Raw genomic sequence first — 21,991 nt, 5'->3', positions numbered from 1 at the left:
TGAGCCCAGAACCGCAGTGCTGCAAGACTGCAGTGCTAACCACTGAACCACCATGCCGCCCATACCCTATAGCTAACTAACTACAAAGAAACTCTCCCATTAACCCCAAAATGTGTCTCACCATCTGGGCTGGCCAGCTGTGGCCCATATCTCCCAGCTGTCTTTTCTTTCATAGCCCTACATCTGAGGAACTGCAATAAATCAAATCAGTTTTTAGCATTTCTTTATACAGATAATACATCAGAACATGAACACGCTAGTGTTGCATATCACAGTATCGTTAAGAGATGTCATCCATCTTCTCTCTCATTTACACCTTTTCCAGGCTTAAATCTCTTGGTTGTATTGATTGGATGACACATTTATGGAGATTTGTGTTTTTTGACCAAGAAACATTTTAGTGTTCTCATTTTATTAATCCTGTTTTAGATTTAACTAAATATTTGTTGGGTGTTTTCCACTTTACAGTCTATACATTCTTTTATAATGTTGATATTCCATGACATTGATTCTGTCATGTACATTTCTGCCAGAAATTTAAAAAAGGAAAATTGGAACATAAAAATTACATTGTCTGTTAAGTAATTATTCCAGATGATATGGGTGATCTATATGTCTATTGTAATGAAACAACTCTTCACGAAAGATGGAGAACATTTCCATTTGCTGAAAGCTTATGGGGTGTTCTCAACAATTGTTATTGCCAGGTCATCTTTTTATCAGAAAATGTTAGATTTTTGTTTATACGTGTAAAGGTCTAAATATGTAATAATGTACATAAGCCAAATAATTTGAACTTTTTAACCCTTCTATTCAATATTGGACATATTCATATTCCATATCCAACCAATCTTGGAAAAAGTTCTCTAAATACTTGTATTTTCTTTTACACCCAAGTGTAACATAAACAAACTCCAGAGGACACTTGTCTGGAACAAAGAAATGTAAATATATGTCTTGGAGTGTGAGATAAATTTTTAAATTTTTCTAAACACATTAATCCTGTTTTTCAAAAATATAGAAAAAGTGGCGGTGACCTCACTGACATGACAATATATCAAAGATGGCCTTTTACATAGTAGAAGAAATATAGCTTGGAATTTTGTTACTAATGTTGTTTCTATTCCTAATATATGATGGACTGGAATTATACATCCTGGGGCCTAATGAATACCACTTGTGATAGTAGTATAATGTCTTCCAGTTGACCACAGCTGTTTTTTTCATTAGAGATGACAAGTAAAGGCCTCCCCCATGGTGAAGACTTTCCTGACAGGCATCCATATAATTAAATTATTCTTTAAAGATGAAAATGCATGTTCCACTATTAAATAATGGCTTGGAAGACACATTGTTTTTCCGTTTTTCCCTCTGTACTGATAAACCACAAATGTCTAAATTTTACTGGTCTACTGTGATCAACAGATGTGGGCAATTTACTGCAGACCATTGTACTCCACACAATAGCATAGATGCCATTATATTGTTGTCTACTGGGGGTACCCAGGAGGTTTTCACGTTGGTTGAATTTGAAGTGAACCAATAATCAAAAAATGACTTTCTTTTTTATATTAAGTTTTTGTTAAATGAATTTTTTAAAAAATATTATTTTAATTGTACATGGCTCAATTTATATTAAAAACAACATAGAATCTTGTAATTTTTGCGCTTGCCACTAGGGTTTTTTTTAGACACTTAAGGGGGCTTTACACGCTGCGACATCGCTACCGATATATCGTTGGGGTCACGGTGTTTGTGACGCACATACGGCGTCGTTAGCGACATCGCAGCATGTTTCACCTCTGAGCGACCTAAAACGATCACAAAAGAGGTAAAAATAGTTGGTATTGGAGAGGTCGCTCCAAAACCAAAAATCGTTGACAGGTGAGTAACGAGGTTGTTTGTCGTTCCTGCGGCAGCACACATCGGTACGTGTGACACCGCAGGAACGAGGAAACTCACCGTACCTGCGTCCACCGGCAATTAGGAAAGAAGGAGGTGGACGGGATCTTCCGCCCGCTCATCTCCACCCCTCCTCTGTTATTGGGCGGCCGCTTAGTGATGCAGCAGTGATGTTGCTATGACGCCGAACGCACCTCCCCTTTCAAGGAGGGATTGTTCGGCGGTCACAGCGACGTAGCTGAACAGGTATGTGCGTGTGACGCTGCCGTAGTGATAATGTTCGCTACGGCAGCGATCACCACATATTGCACACACGACGTGGACGGGTGCTATTGCGCACATCATCGCTAGCAAATGCTAGCGATGTCGCAGCGTGTAAAGCACCCTTTAATTATTTCAAGAAACACATGTACATGGCCACACCAAACAGACCCCAACCTGATCTTTTGTACTTAAAGCCCCCTTCACACATAGCGAGATCGCTAGCGAGATCACTGAAATTTCACAGATTTTGTGACGTATCAGCGACCTTGCCAGCGATATTGCTGTGTGTGACAAGCAGCAGTGAGCGGGCCCCTGCTGCGAGGTCGCTGATCATGACAAAACGATCAGGACCATTTTTTGCTCTTTGGTCTCCCGCTGTGCAGCACTCATCAGCGTGTTTGACGGCGAGAGACCAATGAGCGCCGGTTCTGAGTCTGCAGGAAGCCGTTGTTATACGAGTCGCTGGTGGCTGATGGCTGGTCACTGGACGCTGTAGAGATCTGCCTGATTGACAGCTCAACAGTGACCATGTAGCAACATTCCAGCGATCCCTGCCAGGTTGGATCGCTGGTGGGATCGCTGGTACGTCGCTACAAGTAACGGGACCCTACGTCCGTGCAAATGTGGAGGGGAGTAGGGTCGTCTGTGACATCTCCTACTAGCAATGGTTGAACCTATTTTATCAGATGCTAAAGGAGGTGTTATGTGTCATTGTAATCCTGCCTTTGAAAAGAAAACACTTTCTGAAAGGACAAGAAGTATAAAGCTGGGTTCACACATAGTGCCAGCGACAACGACGTCACTGTTACGTCACCATTTTCTGTGATGCAACAGCGAAATAGTAAGTCGCTGTTATGATCGCTGCTTAGCTGTCAAACACAGCAGACGCAGCAGCGATCATAACGACATGTGTCGCTGTGGAAGCCATGCTGCACTTGGTTACATAGTTACATAGAGTTACATAGTTACTTAGGTTGAAAAAAGACCTAGGTCCATCTAGTTCAACCTTCCTCCACCAGTTACCATTACCCGATATTTACCTTGGTTACCAGCGCACACGCTTAGCGCTGGCTCCCTTTTCTCCTAGCCAGGGTACACATCGGGTTAATTACCCGATGTATACTCTGGCTCCAGCTACGTGTGCAGGGAGCCAGCGCTAAGTGGTGTGGTCTCACGCTGCCAGTGCCGGCTCCCTGCTCACGTAGCTGGAGTACACATCGGGTAATTAACCCGATATGTACTCTGGCTGTGTGCAGAGAGCAGGGAGCCGGCGCTGGCAGCGTGAGAGCGGCAGTGCTAGTAACTAATGTAAATATCGGGTAACCAAGGAAAGGGCTTCTTGGTTACCCGATGTTTACCGTGGTTACAGCTTACCACAGGCTGCCAGACGCCGGCTCCTGCTCCCTGCTCGCTTCAGTTCGTCGCTCTCTCGCTGTCACGAGCAATGTGTGCTTCATAGCGGGAGAGCGACAAGCAAAAAATGAAGCAGATCATTCAGCAACGAGCGGCAACCTCACAGCAGATGTCACACACAGCGACAGCGACGGGACGTCGCTGCTATGTCACAGAAAATGGTGACGTAGCAGCGATGTCGTTGTCGCCATCGCTGTGTGTGACACCACCTTTAGTCCAGGAAACCTTAGTGGTAAGTGTGAAAATTGCATAACCATTATTTTTTCAAATCACAATCAGAATTTAAAGAAATATATATGTTTTTTATAACAACTATGTAACACAAAAACATTTTTTCATCAATAAATAATTTTCTGATGTTTCCCTTATGAAAGGATTGTCCACTAGTATGACACCCTCTTCTCAATCTGAGTGTGAAAAAACACTTAAACTCCTCAAAACTCCTCAAACACCTAAACTCAAGTTCAGCGCTGGTTTCATTCTTTCAGCCTTTGGACAAATAAAACATCTAGAAGAAGTCAGGGCTGTGGCTGTGCTCACCTCCTATTGATGTTTGATATATCCAAGTATTCAGATAACAAACCTGTCACTGGAAGCTATTACAAGGAAAAGCCAAGATCACACGCCTATATCATTATTGATTGATTTTTTTTCTTTTTGAAGACCCCTACTGTAGATTTAAAACTTACAACTCTGTTCCTTGCCTTGTTACATTATATGAACCAAACCTATAAATATTCTTCTACAAGAGCAACCCTTCCCTACAACCCTCACTCCTCAGGGGATGGATTAATAAAAACAGAAGAATGACGGCTAATACAAGATAAAGGTCTTTGTAACAGACTAGGGCATTTACAACCCAGTGTAAGGAAAGTTAATGTTTTATAGCTGAACAGCAAAATGCAGCCCGCATATCTGTGGCTTGAGAAACATTCTGCTTTACATGCACAGCTGCAGTTTACTGGTGAATTCTTCTAATGATGACACAAGACAGGTAAAGAGGCTACATTTCTGCACCAAGATTGCTAAGTTTTATTTATTGTTTGAAAGTTACAGCCAGATTCTTAGTCTACTGAAGTATACTTCATGACCGCCACATGGAGGCTGAGCTAAACCGTATGAAAAGTGGAAGTATCCACCTGTGACCATCTGTGCCTGCCATAAACCCCTGATCAGATGCAGATGTGTCGTAGAAAAGGCTGACATTTACTACTGCTTGTCAGTTACAGTGTGAACTCCTAGCTTTTCACAATAATAAATTATTTATTGATCACAAACTCCTCTATTTTTGTTATTAGCCAATTCATTTATTAGTCTATTAACTTTTATAGAAATATAAAGTATTAAAAAAGAGGTCAAAAATATTTTTTTGCCCATTAAAGCTCACATTACTGCTCCATAAAATCTCTGAATTGTACAGAGCATAATGCCTAACCAATAGGAAATTGTGGAGACGCCGCCGAGAGCAAGCAGTTGCTGATGGACAGTATGTGATTTGCATGCATGTGGTCACATGATGACTAGATGTGCTCCGTCTCGCTCAATACATGTGAACTAATGAAGCTTGGTCACAGAATGTGGCTGGAAAAATGAAAAACGCATACTTGCGGTGATCGCCTGGTCTATGCAGTAACATTGGAGAATGATTGCACTCGATGCTTGCACTGTGAGGAAAAATCATTTATTTTTGTTTGTTTTTTTCCATAACTGGTCTATACAGGCAAACTGTGTGCATGTCGGCATTCCTGGTCCTTCTACTATGAAGCCAGTAAGGAGCTGCATACGTCACAATACTCCCCTTGGCATCTGCAACCAATGTAGTAAACACAATACTGGTCGGTACTTGATGTTAGAACAGAATACATATAAGCATTATTTCATTGTTTTCCTTTGCTCTTTGAAAACATAAAAGTAATAATAAGATAATACTAATGTGTAATTAATAGGACCTGTCACATGTCCAAAAAATGAGTTCACCATCTTGGCAAACCCCCCATGATCCACCTAAATCTGCCCCTGTTTTTTATTTTGCTCCTCTGTCATGGGGTTATTGGAGACAGGACAGGGGCCCCTAGGCTGGCCAAAACACTTACCCTGTGCTGTCCCTTATCTCGAAGGTAGGGTTTATGCTAACCAGGTTCGCACATCCAGCATGACCCTAACTCAAAGCCGGACCCTGATCTTAGTCCCCCTCTCCCACACCCTCAGGATGGGCTGGAAAACACAAAGACACAACCCGACAAAACGACACAGACAAGAAGAATTGAAACACATACGTACCGCACTCAAAACACACAGGAGTGGGAATATGTATTTTAGGGAGTAACAAATAAGGGGAAGAAGTAACGTACAACAGGGGAATGCTCAGACCAATCAGAAGTGCAACATGGATCACCGTTCACAGGAAAAGCACCTAGACTGGGATCGCTGGAGTAAAAACTAAAGCTATTCTCTGCATCTAATGGAAAGAGGTAGTGCCTTAAATAGGAAAGTGACAGCTGCACTTGGCAATCAGCAACCTAATCACTAAGGTACTACTCAACAGTCTGCAGGAATTAACTCCTTCAAAACTGAAGACCAGAGAACCTAAATCGGGCAACGCCCAGCTCTGGCCGAACGATCCAGATGCCTGAGGTTGCTTGTTGAACTCTGCAGTGTGAACAGAGTCTGACGCCACAGTGTCAGCACGTGTGTGCAGAGCTGAACATCGTGTGACACCCTCTATTGCAGTAATCTGCACCTTTTTATTCTTTTGGCGCCCAGTATGCAAATTTGTAGCATGTGGTCCAAGACAAAGTGTCAGCAGAGTTCTCTGGGGTGTGTAGTACTCCTTTCTTCTGACTCTGCCAAATCAACAATCGGCAGTATTTGAAATTGGTTGAAAAGCATGATCTTCTTGTTGTGAGACCAAGCTGTGAGTAGACTTTCCTGCTTGCACATATACAAAGAAATCGGGATATACTGCACACTATTTGGATGCAAATCGAGGGACTTTAATAAAAGTGCTAAGAATAAAATAAGGTGCTCCTCAATCACGACAACGTGCAGCGTTTTGTCTCAAATGAGTATTTTTCAAACAGTCACTGAAGGAGTGTCCCTGTGGTTGAAGAATATCAAGTGGTGGATCATCATCCACATCAGATGCTGCATAGCACCACTTGTGAGTCTTTATCCTCAAAGACACTCCTTTAGCGACGGTTTCAAAAAGATAATTTGAGTGGAAACATTACACATTATCATGATTAAGGAACACATTACTGTATTCTTGTACTTTAATAAAAGTCCTTAACTTTGCATCCAAAGAGTGTGCAATGTATTTCTATTCTTGTGCCTGGGGAACCCACTCACATTACACCAGCACCTTGAAGAATCAACTGTGTGAACTCCGTATTTTTCTTCACTTTGCATGTATACAAACCACATTGGTAGAACGGCATGATCTCCCTATTCTCAGTTTCAGACACTGCTGAGAAATATTGAGCAGTATCACGGAGTGAGGAAGACTACACATTACCAGAGAAAACTCTTTTGTCCACCTTCTTGGACCACAGGGCAGGAGTTAAGATACTGGCCATCCAAACTTAAAAAAGGCACATCTATGCAATGGAAAGACAAAATGTGAAGAAAAAACAGCAGCCCATTTAAGGGAGCTTTGGGCAAGGTAGAAAATTCAGTTTTGGACTCTTGGCAGGTCATTTATAACTGCATTAAATTAATGAACTTAAAAATACAATGATTTATCTAAAAGGTATTTTCCAACCAGATGGCGCTTTCAATACAAGGCTGACACACAACTTTGAAGTCTGATTTTTATTCTTGCATGCTGTTTGTCTTGGGTGTGGATATTTTTTTAGACTTCCATACTTTTAACAACTGTTATGGAAAAAGTGTGTCTGGTGCGTGTGTTTTTTGCTTTTTTTACTGAGACAGCAGAGCAGACATGATCTTACATAGATGCAGCAAAGTTGTTTTACGCATGTACGTCTGGGTGTCTTCCATGTTTTCTTCACATCATTAATAATGTATAGTCATTACATTGATATTTGTATGCGGACATACATTTTTTTTCTTCTTAGCATTTTACATTTTAAATGCATTTACAAAGAGTTTTTTCTGAACCTGAGGAGAGGGTAAAAAATGGAGAAATGTTGCATGTTTTTCTATAATACTTTTCTAGTGATGAAGTTTGGGTTTTGCGGGTTGAGCCAGATATGAGATAAAGTTCAGTTCTAGTCCCGGACTTGGCTTGAACCCCATTGAAAGTCACTGATTGGGCAGTTTAGGTCTTCACCCGCATGTAGACAGCCATAAACAGATCACTTGCGGGGGAGGGCAGTATTTTTTAAAAATTTATAAACCCTACATCCGATAATGTTGTTTTTCCCCCCGTGCGATGCATTCAAACACTGCATGCGTCTCACGCTGGGCCGAGCATAAACAAGCAGAGTGATGCTCAGTTGCGTGATCAGCACACACATAAAGTACTCAAACTTGAACACTGATTTTTTGGAAATGTCTGTGTTCGGTATGAACACCGAACTTTACTGTTCGGGTCCGCTTTCTCTATACTTTTCCTCTGATTGTTCCACTCCTGGTTTTGGCTTACAAATATAATACTAAGGTAAAGAAGTCGCCATATATTCAACCTGTGCCCATGGCCTTATACATACCTTTTCAAATAAAGTGTAGTTCTGATGTTTTCCCTCTGGGTCATGTTGCAGGGGTGATGTCCGTATACAGCACTCTCTCCACTATTTTGTTTATATGCAATAACAGGGATATATGACTAAGGACATACCAAAGAAAAACTGTTAGGAAATTTAGATTGTGATCTCCAGTTGAGACAGTGATGATATTGTCTGTAAAGTCTGTAAAGTGCTGTGGAATTAATGGTGCTCTATAAGTGAGATAGATAAATACATAAATATAAGGGGATGATTGGGTTGATGGCTGCTCTGATGACTACTATTTCATGTGCATTAGCACTCTTGCAGTTTTGCTGTTAGGTTGACTGTCCAGGTTATTTGGGGCTTTATCTATTGTCCAGTGGAAAAGTTGACTATAGAAACCATCCAGTCACTGTATTTATCATTACTGTGTATCAAAGGGGTTAAGTGGGATTTTTTTTTCAGGTGATGATAGGAATTGATAGGCAGGTAGTTGTTAACTACTTGTCTGTTCTGCCTGGCACCAGTTCAGAATGCTCACTAACCACTCCTGTCGGCAATTTTAATAGATCATTTGACCTCACTTCTACAGAGCAGCTCTTCCTCTTCTGGATTGCTCTGTTGGCTGGGCATAAATGATATCATGCTGATTGACAGCCGACTCCCCGCAGTAAGGCAGTGAGGAGCATGCTGTCAATTAGCATTACACTGGCAGGAACGCTCAGTCGGAAGAGAAGCAGCATCTCAATTGATTTTATTGGAAACCACAAAATTGCTGTCAGCAATGGTCTATGGGGGCTTTGAGCCTTTAGAGATTGGCGCTGAGAAGAACAGACAGGTAGTTAGCAGCTACCTGCCAATTAGTTCTAAGGCCCATACCAAAAATAATAGTCTCAAATATCCCCTTTAAAGACATAAAAAATTTACTTTTTTCCAGTCCATTATATATGTTTTTAAAATCAAATACTGTATTATTGCTGATGAGCGAGCGCGCTTGTCACAGCTCGTTACTCGATCAAGCCTTGAGCATCTGAGTTTGAAAATGCTTGAGTTCTCATTGACTTCGATTATACTCGTACTCGAGTCGCATCTGAGAAACCCAATGTTTGAAAGAGTAGCAAGCTGTGGCGAGCACGCTCATTCATCACTATATATTATCAACCAATAATTATTCTTTGCTTATTGCTATTATTCTTTTAACCCTGTTCCAAAAATGTTTTTCCTCCAGTTACGATGTTATCTTTGCTGATGGCCCAGAAGAATTACTTCGAAACTTTCAGCAATCAAACCATAAGGTTGTATTTGCTGCAGAGGCATTGATATGGCCTGATAAAAGATTAGCTGACAAGTACCCGGTGGTGCGCAGTGGAAAACGATTTCTTAACTCTGGAGGCAAGTACTTTGAATACATTTCTGCATAAAATATATATAATGTATAAATGGTAAGCAAAAGCTGACAATTTGGTGAATTGGAGAATACATGCTTTTGACATGATCATTCTAGTCCTGACTTCCTAATAGGTGTTCTATTCACAGTGCGCTGTTATAATCAGTCTCATAAGTTACTGAACCATGTCAGGAACGTTTCCTAAAAATCCAGCAATGCCTCTTAAAATGTCAACATTTTGGCATGGTTTTGTTAAGCCTGCCCCTTTTGTAGTCTAGTTTACTAGGTTTTCACAGCAAAATCAAGACTTTTAGCAACTACATGACTGCTGGAAGAATAACAGAACGATCACGCTACCCAATGTCCACCGCATGTATTAACTCCTTCACGACCTTGGACTGAAAGATCCGTCATGGTGCCCTGGTACTTAAAGACCCATGACGGATCTATCCGTCATGGCGAAATCGCGGCACCGGAGCCCCGGTGACTGCAATCAGTTCACACAAACCGCAGATTCGGGAAGGAGGGGACCTGTGCCTGACCTCAGGAGGGGTGGTGCCTCCTCCCCGCACCTACGGAGGCTCTGATTGGCTGATGAACGACGCTCAGCCAATCACAGCCACTGTAATGTTTCAGCCATTGAAAGTGGTTGAAACATTGAAAGCCGTGATCAGTGCAGCTGTAGCACTGACCATTAGCTGGAGTTGGGTGACCTCAGCTGGATCACCCTCCTATTGCTCCAGCAGCTCTGATTGGAGAGACCGGCCTTGTGACCGATCTCTTCAATTACCGTGTACTTGTTGCCCTTGACCACCCACTCAGCTTCCCTTGTCGGTCATGGAGCACGCCAGTACAGTGAGTGTATACAGTACAATGGCAGGGCGACAAGCTCCGGTCCCATGCTGTTATGTGACCGGATCATGGAACCCGGAAGTTGCTGCGCTGCCATTGTACTGTATCAAACTGGCGAAAAGCCTCCTGATCCGCCACCGCCCTCCTCCATCTGCCACCGCTCTCCCCAATCTGCTGCCACACCCCCGCCTCTCACCCCCATGATCGGTTGCCCCCCCCTCCCCTTCACCCCCGTGATCGGCTGCCCGCCCCCTCCCCCTCCCCCCCGTGATTGGCTGCCCGCCCCCTCCCCCCTGATCAGCTGCCTGCCCCCTCTCCCTCGTGATCGGCTGCCTGCCCCCTCCCCCTCGTAATTGGCTGCCCGCCCCCTCACCTCCGTGATGTGCTTCCCGCCTCCTCCCCTCCATGATGTGCTGCCCGCTCCCTTCCCCTCACCCCCGTAATCTCCCCCCACCTCTCAGCCCCGTGATCTGTGCTCTTCTCACCTGTCACCCCCGTGATCTGCTGCCCGCTCTCCGCTCACCTGTCACCCCCGTGATCTGCGCTCCCTCTCCCACCTCTCACCCTCCTCGATCTGCTGCCTTCTTCATCTCCTGTGATCCTGCTCCCTAGATCCATCCTGTAAGGTAACTATCCCCAATCTCACCTCCCACTCCCCTTTCCCCCATCCCCCCCATCCCTCCCTTCCCCCCATCCCCCACTTCCCCCCATCCTCTGCCGCTCCTGCATACACTGCGCCCTCTCCCATCCGCCGCCACCCTATCCCTGCTGCCGCCATTTCACATTCACAGATGCTCCCTTTATATGCCGCTGCCCCCCCATCTGCTACCCCCCCCATCTGCTGCCCCCCATCTACCTCCCCCCATCTGCCGCTGTTCTGATCCATCCAGTAAGTATTGTTCGTGGCTCTTTTCTAACTATCTCCAATCGCATCTCCCACTCCCTCTCCCCCCTCTCCTCCCCCACCTGCTTGCCGCCAAGTGCTGATCAGCTATGTGATTGGCTGATCAGGTACGTAATTGTTGCTTGAGTTTTTGCTTTTTTTTTGTGCACTCCAGATAAAAAAAAGACAAAATTTGAACACTTAGGTACCTGATCAGCAATCGTCCTGCAGTCGTACTCGACTTTGGACAGGACTTCTGTTTTCCATCCCACCTAGTCCCCCCCCCTTTTTGCAGAACATCCGTGCGTGCTCCCTGATTTTTTTTATGCTATGGGGGCGTCTAGTTTTCAAAATGGGGTCACATGTGGAGGAGCTCCACTGTTTCGGCACCTCAGGGGGTCTCCAAACACAACATGGAATACGCTAATTATTTCAGACAAATATGCGTTTGAAAAGTCAAATGACGCTCCTTGCATTCCGAGCCCTGCTGTGTGCCCAAACATTTGATTTCCACCACATAAGAGGTATCTGTGTACTCAGGAGAAATTGCACCATACATTTTATGGTGCAATTTTTCCTGATACCCTTGTGAAAAAAAAGCTACCTGGTTGAAGTAACAATTTCGTGGTAACATTTTTTTTTATTATTTTCACGGCTCAACTTTATTAACTGTTGCGAAGCCCCCAGAGGTTCAAAGTGCTCAATAAACATCTAGATAAATTTCATGAGGGGTCTAGTTTCCAAAATGGGGTCCACTGTTTTGGCACCTCAGAGGCTCTCCAAACGCAACATGGTGCGGCTATCGATTCAAGCTAATTTTCTGTTCAAAAAGTCAAATGACGCTCCTTCCTTTCTGAGTCCTGCCGAGCGCCCAAACAGTTGTTTTTTGCCACATATGAGGTATCTGCATGCTCAGAAGAAATTGCCCAACACATTTTAAGGGTTTATTTAATCCTGCTACGCTTGTGAAATGCAATATTTGAGGCTAAATTAACATTTTTGTTGCAAAAAGTAAAATATTCATTTTTTCCTTCCACATTGCTTTAGTTACTGTGAAGCACCTGAAGGGTTAATAACCTTCTTGAATGTGGTTTTGAGTAGCCTGAGGGGTTCTGTTTTTGGAATGGTGTCACTTTTGGGTGTTTTGTGTCATGTAGACCTTTCAAAATTGCTTTAAATGTGATGTGGTCCCTAAAAAAAAGTGGCTTTGTAAATTTTGTTGTAAAAATGAGAAATTGCTCATAAACTTTGAACTCCTATAACTTCCTTAAATTTTTTTTTGTTTTCCCAAAATTGTTCTCATGTAAAGAAGACATGTGGGAAATGTTATTTATTAATTATTTTGTGTCATATGTCTCGTTGGTTTTAGAGCATAAAAATTAAAAGTTTGAAAATTACAAAATTTTAAAAATATTTGTGAAATTTTTTCATTTTTTTTTCACAAAGAAACGCAAAAAATATTGGCCTAAATTTACCACTAACATGAAGCCCAATATGTCACGAAAAAACAGTCTCCGTTGAAGCGTTCCAGAGTTATAACCTCATAAAGTGACACTGGTCAAAACTGTCATCACTATGTTCAGAAAAGTCCAATCTATCAAAATATAAAAATAATTACCATGATTGGTAACAACTGTAAAGAAACGAAAAAAAAAAATCAAGAATGACAATATATGCTATATCTGTTAGTCAGTTCAAAGTCGGGCAACTAGACTACGACACGGAGTGGAAGCCTTCCGATATGATGAGAGGTTCGAAACGTTGGAATTGTTTAGCTTAGAAAAATGACGTCCCAGAGGAGATATCGTTTCTATGTATAAATACATGTGTGGTCAATATAAAGGACTGGCACATGACTTATTCCTTCCAAAGACAATACTAAGTACTAGGGGGCATACACTGCGAATGGAAGAAAAGCGATCCCGGCAGCTAAATAGGAAAGGGGTCTTTACAGTTAGAGCAGCAAGACTGTGGAGTACCCTACCACAAGAGGTAATGATGCCAGATACTATAACAGCTTTTAAAAAAGTGGCTGGATGAATTCCTCAGTACACACAGCATTGTTGGTTATAAATGATTTAGTGACAAAATATATAATTGGTGGAGGAAGGTTGATCTAGATAGACCCACAGTAGGTCATTTTTCAACCTATGTAACAAAATTACGATTTATTTTTTGGTTTCTGAATACCACAAAAAATGCTGTAACAAGCGATGAAAACTAGTGTTGAGTAAGTAGTTGACTATCCATAATTGCTATGCTGCTAGCGAGTGCTACTCGCATATTTGTTATGAGTAGTAGGCACCATGTAAGTCAATTGGAAATACTCGCTAAGTAGCGAGTAACCCAAAAGAAGTACTATTCGCTACTCGCATGAAAAGTACGGCGTTCGGGTTACTCGCTACTTAGAGAGTATTTCCCATTGACTTAGGCGGGCTTTGCACGTTGCGACATCGCAAGCCGATGCTGCGATGTCGCACGCGATAGTCCCCGCCACTGTCGCAGGTACGATATCGTGTGATAGCTGGCGTAGAGAAAATTATCGCTACCCCCAGCTTCACACGCACTCACCTGCCCTGCAACCATCGCTGTGGCCGGCGACCCGCCTCCTTCCTAAGGGGGCGGGTCGTGCGGCGTCATAGCGACATCACACGGCAGGCGGCCTATAGCGGCAGATTGGCGGAGATAGGCAGGATGTAAACATCCCATCCACCTCCTTCCTTCCGCATATCCTACGGAAGCCGCAGTGAGACCGGTAGCAGATGTTCCTCACTCCTGCGGCTTCACACACAGCGATGTGTGCTGACGCAGGAGCGAGGAACAACATCGGACCGTCGCGACAGCATAATTATGGATTACGCCGACGCTGCACCGATGATACGATTACGACGATTTTGCGCTCGTTAATCGTATCATCTAGGCTTTACACAGTACGATGTCGCATGCGATGCCGGATATGCGTCACTTTCAATTTGACCCCACCGACATCGCACCTGCGATGTCGTAGTGTGCAAAGCCCGCCTTACATTGTGCCTACTACTCGTAACAAATATGCGAGCAGCGGATAGTACTTTTGATAGAAAGCACTGGAGACTACTAAAGTGACCAGCAATGAGTCCAGACCTAAATCCCATAGAACACCTGTGGAGAGATCTCAAAATGGCAGTTTGGAGAAGGCACCCTTCAAATCTCAGGGACCTGGAGCAGTTTGCCAAAGAAGAATGGTCTACAATTCCAGCAGAGCATTGTAAGAAACTCATTGATGGTTACCGGAAGCGGTTGTTCGCAGTTATTTTGGCTAAAGGTTGTGCAACCAAATATTAGGCTAAGGATGCCAATACTTTTGTCTGTCTCATTTTTGGAGTTTTGTGTGAAAGGATCAATGATTTGATTTTTGTTTCATTCTCTTTTGTGTTTTTTCATTGCAAGCAAAATAAATGAAGATAATAATACCAAAGAATTTGTGATTGCAATCATTATCAAGAAGAAACTGAGTATTATCTGACAGAATTGCAGGGGTGCCAACACTTTTGGCCAGCATTGTAACTACTCACTAAACACTAATCAAAACATCATATCTATCCCAAAAAAATGGTATCAATAACGACTTTGTCTCACCCCACAAAAAATAAATCATCACATTGCACCATCGACTGAAAACTGAAAATATTATGGGTCCTAAAAAATGGTGACACATCCCCCCTCCCCAATTTGTATGTAGCATTCACGTGTATAAATTCCAGATCCAGGGATGAGTTCATAGGACTAAACATGTTGGCAATTGCCCAACGAATGACCAAAATGCTGCTCATTCATAGGGTGATTTTTTTTTTTTTTTGGTTTATGGTGGAATATCATCATTATTTTCAGCATTACATCGCCCCATGCAAACTGCAAAAGTTTTGCTGATAACACATTACCTTATGGGGACAGATTGTTCTTCGTGATCCTTCTGTGCCCATAATTTTCATCAATCTGTGTAAAGAGGCCGCGAAACTATCGGTGACCAGCTTCAACATTAATGATCGTGCTCTTTTATTGGTCTGACATCATGTAAATGTAACCTAAATGAGTGTGATGGTGCAATATGTGAGCATTTAGGTCCCCTCTGTAACTCCTTGTCTCACTTTCTCTAAAACCAGCCCTAAACGAGGTTGATCATAAATAGATTCTTTTTCACCTCATATAAAATAGAAGAATTTTTCACAAACCTCTGTTTTACTCATGGCACCTGGAAAGAAAACTTTTGGCAACTTTTGGACAAGCCGTCCACCTCCAAAAGACTATTTTTTTTTTTTTTTCGCGTATCACCTTCTTTTTGTTTTTTCTTCAGAGTGCATTTTTTAACATCTACTTTCTATACAAGTTTGTTATAAAACAATACATTTATTTTGTTGAAATTCAGGGACACAGTTTAGCTAGTGTTTCCAGACAAAGGTTAGTTTTGCTGAGTTTTGGTGGGCTTCCATACATTGAATTGTTTTGAGCGTTGGTGTTGTGTTTCTTAAGCTGGGTTTACACACTGAAACTTTCTAGCGATCCCACCAGTGATCCCAACCTGGCCGGGATCGCTACAAAGTCTCTGGTGAGCTGTCAAACAGGCAAACCTGGCCAACGACGCAACAGCGATCTAGACCTGCAGAACGACCTAGCTGGTTGTTGGGGACGTGTCAAAGCAGCTTTTTGAAAGGGAAGTCCCTGTAAAGTCCCCTTTACACACTGAAACTTTCTAGCGATCATGCTGCACAGCGGGAAACAAAGGACCTAAGAATGGTCCTGAACGATTTGTAGCGATCACAACTTCACAGCAGGGGCCAGGTCGCTGATGTGTTTCACACCCTGCAATGTCGCTGGGGAGGTCGCTGTAACGTCACAAAACCGGTGACGTTACAGCGATGTCGTTTGCGATGTTGCAGTGTGTAAAGCCACCTTTAGATTCCCTCATCCATTATCTCCAAAGGTCCATACTGTGTCATCAACTTACAGAAAAACAGGTTCTCAGTCAGTTACAATACTTGGCTAAATTATTGTTTCTACTTTTTGTCCATTCTTATAATTAGTGGAAGAATGAAACTATAGTTACAAAATTACCAAGTTCCACTTTAATTGCCACCTATTGTTAGGCAGGAAGATCTAAGCTAGGTTTGGATCTCCGTCAAGTCTAAACAAAAGCCTAGTTCCATGAATGTGCCCAGCGATCCATGGATAAGTATAGTCTGCAGTCCCTTCACTTTCTGAAAAGGTCAGCGCAGACTGAGACATAGAGGGTTTCATGGTTGCCTGACTCTGTCAGGCTTCATTTGATTATTTGCTGGTTTTCCACATATTAACCCTTTATTCCCTACTGCACAAATATTAGTAACTCAAATCTTACATGTAGTAAATGTTGTAAACTGCTGATCAAATTTTACTCCCCTTAGTATGACCATGTTGCTCAAATGGTTGCATTTTTAGAATATATTGAAGTATATTATTGGATGTAATATTTGGTTATTACAGGTGGTACTAAGTCTCCAAAGTTGAACGTGGGTTAAAACACAATACAATGGTGCTTAAAAGTTTGTGAACCCTTCAGAATTTTCCATATTTCTGCATAAGTTTTACCTTGAACTATATCAAATTATCACACAAGTCCTAACATTAGATGCACGAACAAATGCTTCAAAAATATTAAATATGTGACTTTTCAGATTTTGTGTTATACCATACCTGATGAAGAGCCTTGAGTAGACTCGAAAGCTGCTATTTATTACCATCTTTTCAGTTAGCGATTAAATGGTGTCAACCGCTGAGGACTCTGGGGGTTTTTTAAACAATTTTTTTTTCAAAAAATTTAGACTTTATAATGTTCATTTTTAAATGAGCAAAATGGTCCAAAATCACATGTGTAAAATCACTAAGTATGTGAACCCTTTGTGCAGCAATAACTGCATCGCCCATTATGTTGGTGAGATTTTTCCCAAGGACTGCTCACTTCAGGTTTTTCCACAACATTTCTGTAGGATTACGGTCTAGACTCTGACTTGGCCATTACAAAATAAAAATTAATTTTAATTTTCTTTCACCTTTCTTTTGTAGAATGACTTTTGTGAGTTTGTTTGCTGTCTTGCTGCATGACCCACATTGTCTTGAGATTCAGCTCATGCCAAGATATCCTAACCATTTTCCTTTAGAACTTGCTGATAATATTCAGCATTCATTCTTCCATCAATGGTCTCGACTCAGATGCAGCTATATGTGGCCAAACCATGATACTGTCACTATTGTGTTTTGTATATGGTAATGAAAAGGTTTGCAGCTCACCTGATAATAGAATCACCTGCGTCCTTGCTCAAAGGAACCGTGCAAGGAGGTCAGCTCTGTGTCCAGGAGGTGAGGTCCAAAGGTATTAGAATATTTTTTTCCAGCAACATGTTTGATTAATTCCTTAAAAAGCCATTTATTTCCAAAGATTGAAACAACACTAGGCTGTAGGGATATCCATAAGAAACATAAAACACATCTTACGTATTTCAAACCCTGTGGGTTCTTAATCCTAGATCCTGTGTTTTGTACATGGTATGAGGTTTATATGCTGTAATGCATTATTTTTCTTTTTCCAAACAAAGCATTTTGATTCAAATGAGAAGCATTCTATTTTGACTTTTTTTGTTGATTGACCACTTCTGGAGAGGTTAATAATAGTCTTAGATTTCTTCCATTTGGACACACTGTATCTGATCTGTCGATTGTGGGAGTCTAATTTCTTTTAGAAATTACATACGATTTTTTACGATTTTCTTATCTTTCGAGGTCCTCATAAATTTCTTTCTTTATGCCATGATACACATCCACAAATATATTGGTAACATCAGACTTTAATAAATGCCTGTTATTTAAATAAAACCGTTCACTCATTCAACCTGATTCTAATCTCATTGAATAAAAACAGATTTTAATGTCATTGTCCATTTATCTACAAATCATAAACTTCTCATATTTTTTCCACTGAATCATGTGATAATAAATCAGTTTGCTCATATAAAAAGGACAGGCTAATATTTTTTTATTACTTTTAAGATTCTTGTGAAAGTTTGATGACTTGTGAAATATGGAAAATTCTAAATATTTAAAAAAATGTCGAGCACCACTTTTAGATTTTTGTGAAACAGTACATTGTGCAGGTATGTTATTCTTAAGATATTCTCATGTTATTCTCAATTTAGTAGTTATCCCCCTATCTATAGGATGCAGGATAACTTCCCAGTCACCGAGTTCTTGACTAGTTCATAGAACAGGAGGTTTTAAAGAGTTCCTCATTAATTGAACATTGGTCGATCATGCGCACTGCTTCTCCATTTATTTTTAATAAGATGATAGAAAATAGCCAAGCACGGTTGGTTCTCATAACTCCCATAAAAATAAATGGAGCGACAGAACATATGATTAAACACCACTCTTTACACAGGGCTCTGAAGAGCCCAGTTCTCTGGATCAGTGTTGGTCCCTGTAGTCAGAAACCCAGTGATGGCTACGTCATCCCCTCTCTTAGGCCTGTTTCCTACATCAGTGAAAAACATAGACGTTTTTCACTGGCATGTTAAAAACGCATATGTCCTTCCATTTGCCGTGATTCACGTGTGGGTGATACGTTATCCGTGATTGCACATGGCGATAAGCTCACCTGTGCCCGCTCCTGCTGTCTGTGGTGCTGAACTCTTCGGCTCTGCTATGTTTCCTCCCCCGCTGCAGCTACTTCTGGGTCTGCTGAGGCTGCATACATGAATATGCATGCCAGTAATTAGCCGGCTCTGATGCAGTAGCCAGCAGAAGCCGGAGACAGAGTCACTGGAGAGGGTGAGTTAAAAATGCTTTTTATTTTCAATGTCCATGTTTTTCTGGTACATGTTTCATGGATCACACCATAGTGTGGTCCGTGGGACATCAGTGATGCCAGAAAAAACGGACATGTCTCCGTGCGTCAATCACGGACACGCGTGTACGCTGCAGGGAAACACAGTCAGTGAGAAATCCGCAGACCCATTGATTATAATGGGTCTGCATATGTCCACGATTTTTGTAAGTATAATAACTAGCACATACAGTACGTACCAGAATCACTGATGTATGAAGGAGGCCTCAAGGATAGTGGATAACTTCCAAACTTGAGAATACTCCTTTAAGTACGCAGGAAAGTTTTCTACAAGAAAATTGGTAGCAAGATCTGTACAATTTTGTGCAGATTTTCCTCTGATTATTAGCGTATGTGCACACATTAAGTATTTGGATGTAGAAATTTCTGCATCATTTCTCTAATTCTTGGCAGGAAAAATGCAGCAACAAAAAAAAATGTGTTTTTCCATGTTTTCAATACATTTTTGCATGCATTTTTGAGTTTTTGGACACCAATGAATGTATAGAGCTAGATAATAGAAGATAGATAGATATACACAAACAGGTTTATAGACATAAAGCCACATAGTTATATAATTGCACAACTCTCCCAACATATAATAAAATTGCCCCCTATACAGCTTATTAAACTGAATTTTATGATTAAATAAATTAATAAAACAACATAGTGTCCCCCCAATTTTTGTTAACCAGCATAGATAAAGCAGGCGGCTGCTGGCTGATATTATCAGGCTGTTAAGGTCCTCAGTTATTGGGTCCTTCTCAGTCTAAAAATATCAGCAACCCCTATTACTAACCCAGTAAGTGAAATAAAATGCACACACATGCACATTTTATTTGAAAAAACACTCCTCCCCCCAACTACCATTACCCCGATCACCTTGGCTCTTTTTGCGGTGGCAAAGTTCCAATTGTAGCCTCTAATATGATGTACCATTTTTGGGGGAGCTGGTATTTCTAGGCTGGTAGACCCAATAACCATGTAATCTCCCAGCCTGATATCAGCCTGGAGCTGTTTGCTTTATCTTGGCTGATTATCAAAAACAGAGGGAATACCACATCATTTTTTTTCATTTATTCATAAAAAGCTGTGTCATATAGCTCCACAGAGTGCAATTTTATTATATCTGTCAGTGGGTCCATTTCTCTCTATTATCTATCTCTATAGATCCGACAGAAATAGACTTTTCTCCAATGATTAATGTAGAAATCATTTATTAGTAAATCAAATCAAAGTGATATACCTATTATAACCATTTAAAAAGAGAAAATAGGGGAATGTTTAGGATGTAAAAATACTTGCTATGAATTTATAGATATTTATGTGGTGTCATTGATGTGGTGTTTAAATTTCAGGATTTATGGGATATTTATCAAATGTACAGCAAATTGTTCAGCAATGGACGTTACAAGACAATGACGATGATCAACTTTTTTATACTAAAGTTTACATTGACCAGCTCCAAAGGGTAAGAAAGGAATACATGGGAACTTTTATGTTTGTTGTTGAATGATAAAAATGCTGTGTTTTCTGTCTTTTCCTAACTATAGGTTTGTCCTCTGAGCTGTCAAAATGGGCACAAAAATGCTGTTCTTTGGCTCCTTGAAGTGTTTAAAAATAGAAAGAAGGAATCATGCGCAGACACATAGGCCTCAAATTATTAAAGTGGTTATACCAGAATTCTTTCCTAAACCACCTTGAAAAGTCACAAAATGTTTTCTAAATAAAAAGAGATGCACAAAATTGTCTCAACAATCGGCATTTTCACTTTAGGTTCCCCTGATGCTCTCTTTCTGCACAAGAAGGGCGTGAGCGTTTTCAGCTTGTCTAATTCCTTACATCAGAAATCCTACTCCAGTCCTTGAAAGGAGTAAGATTTGTGGTAAGGGTTGTGCCATTTGTCAGACACCCCTTTTTGATAAATCAGGAGCATCTGACACCTGCATGTTCCTCATCTAAACTTACATGAGAATTGCTGGTCTTGATAAATTAGGGTCGTAGTTTATTGTGTATTAATGGAGCACACTCTCCGCACATGCCAGTGATTGAAATCTCATTGATTGATTGAATTCTGGAAGGAATAAATTGACAGTTTTAGAAAGCCACTAACGTGCACATTAACCCCCATATAGCAATATTAACATCACATATTGCCTTTAACTCCTCGGCCTGGACTGTGACTGCTGCATATAATCAGCTAGGTGTTGGTAGTGATCTCCTTGGCAAGGAGCTGTACACTATGTAAGATAAAAGCTCTTTATAGCAGGAGAATAATAACAGATCGATTAAAGCAAGTCAATTATAAATGTTCTTATTTTCATACGGTCTTAGAAACTGTTCCAAATTCATGACTGGAGTATACCCTTTAAAGTAAATAAATGAAGAATTTAAACATATGTTAGGGTTAATTGTATCCTGAGAGGATTTTTTTAAATCCATTTTGCTGTTAGCTGCATTGTCTTTATTTGCACCAAATGTATCAAAGTATCACAGAATGTTTTATAAATTGGGTAGATACCTGAATGCTACCCTACTGTCCAAAGCTGTTCCACTTTTTTATGCCATCTTCTCCACTGGGTTGAATTTATAACTTCTTTGTACAAGTGATAATTTTCTCATCAATAAACCTTATTTACATAGCTAATTACACATATATTAAAAACAAAGCTTTCCAAAATGGCAAAAGAAAAAAATATATATTTTTTTAACCTAAAAAATGTTGTTGCTAC

General features: G+C 41.1%; 1 protein-coding gene across 2 annotated transcripts in view; it reads left to right on the top strand.

Moving 5' to 3' along the window:
• The window catches only part of PLOD2 (procollagen-lysine,2-oxoglutarate 5-dioxygenase 2), a 215,454-nt gene that overhangs the window by 83,713 nt on the left and 109,750 nt on the right, over positions 1 to 21,991 (top strand). For both annotated transcript variants that reach the window (XM_075340789.1, XM_075340788.1), the window contains exons 4-5: positions 9,475 to 9,638; positions 20,618 to 20,730. In XM_075340789.1, the coding sequence (XP_075196904.1) occupies positions 9,475 to 9,638; positions 20,618 to 20,730 (277 nt within the window). The remainder of the gene's footprint in view (positions 1 to 9,474; positions 9,639 to 20,617; positions 20,731 to 21,991) is intronic.

The sequence above is a fragment of the Anomaloglossus baeobatrachus genome, chromosome 3, assembly GCF_048569485.1.
Source record: "Anomaloglossus baeobatrachus isolate aAnoBae1 chromosome 3, aAnoBae1.hap1, whole genome shotgun sequence".
Lineage (NCBI taxonomy): Eukaryota > Metazoa > Chordata > Amphibia > Anura > Aromobatidae > Anomaloglossus > Anomaloglossus baeobatrachus.
This window is presented reverse-complemented; position numbering and strand designations above follow the sequence as displayed.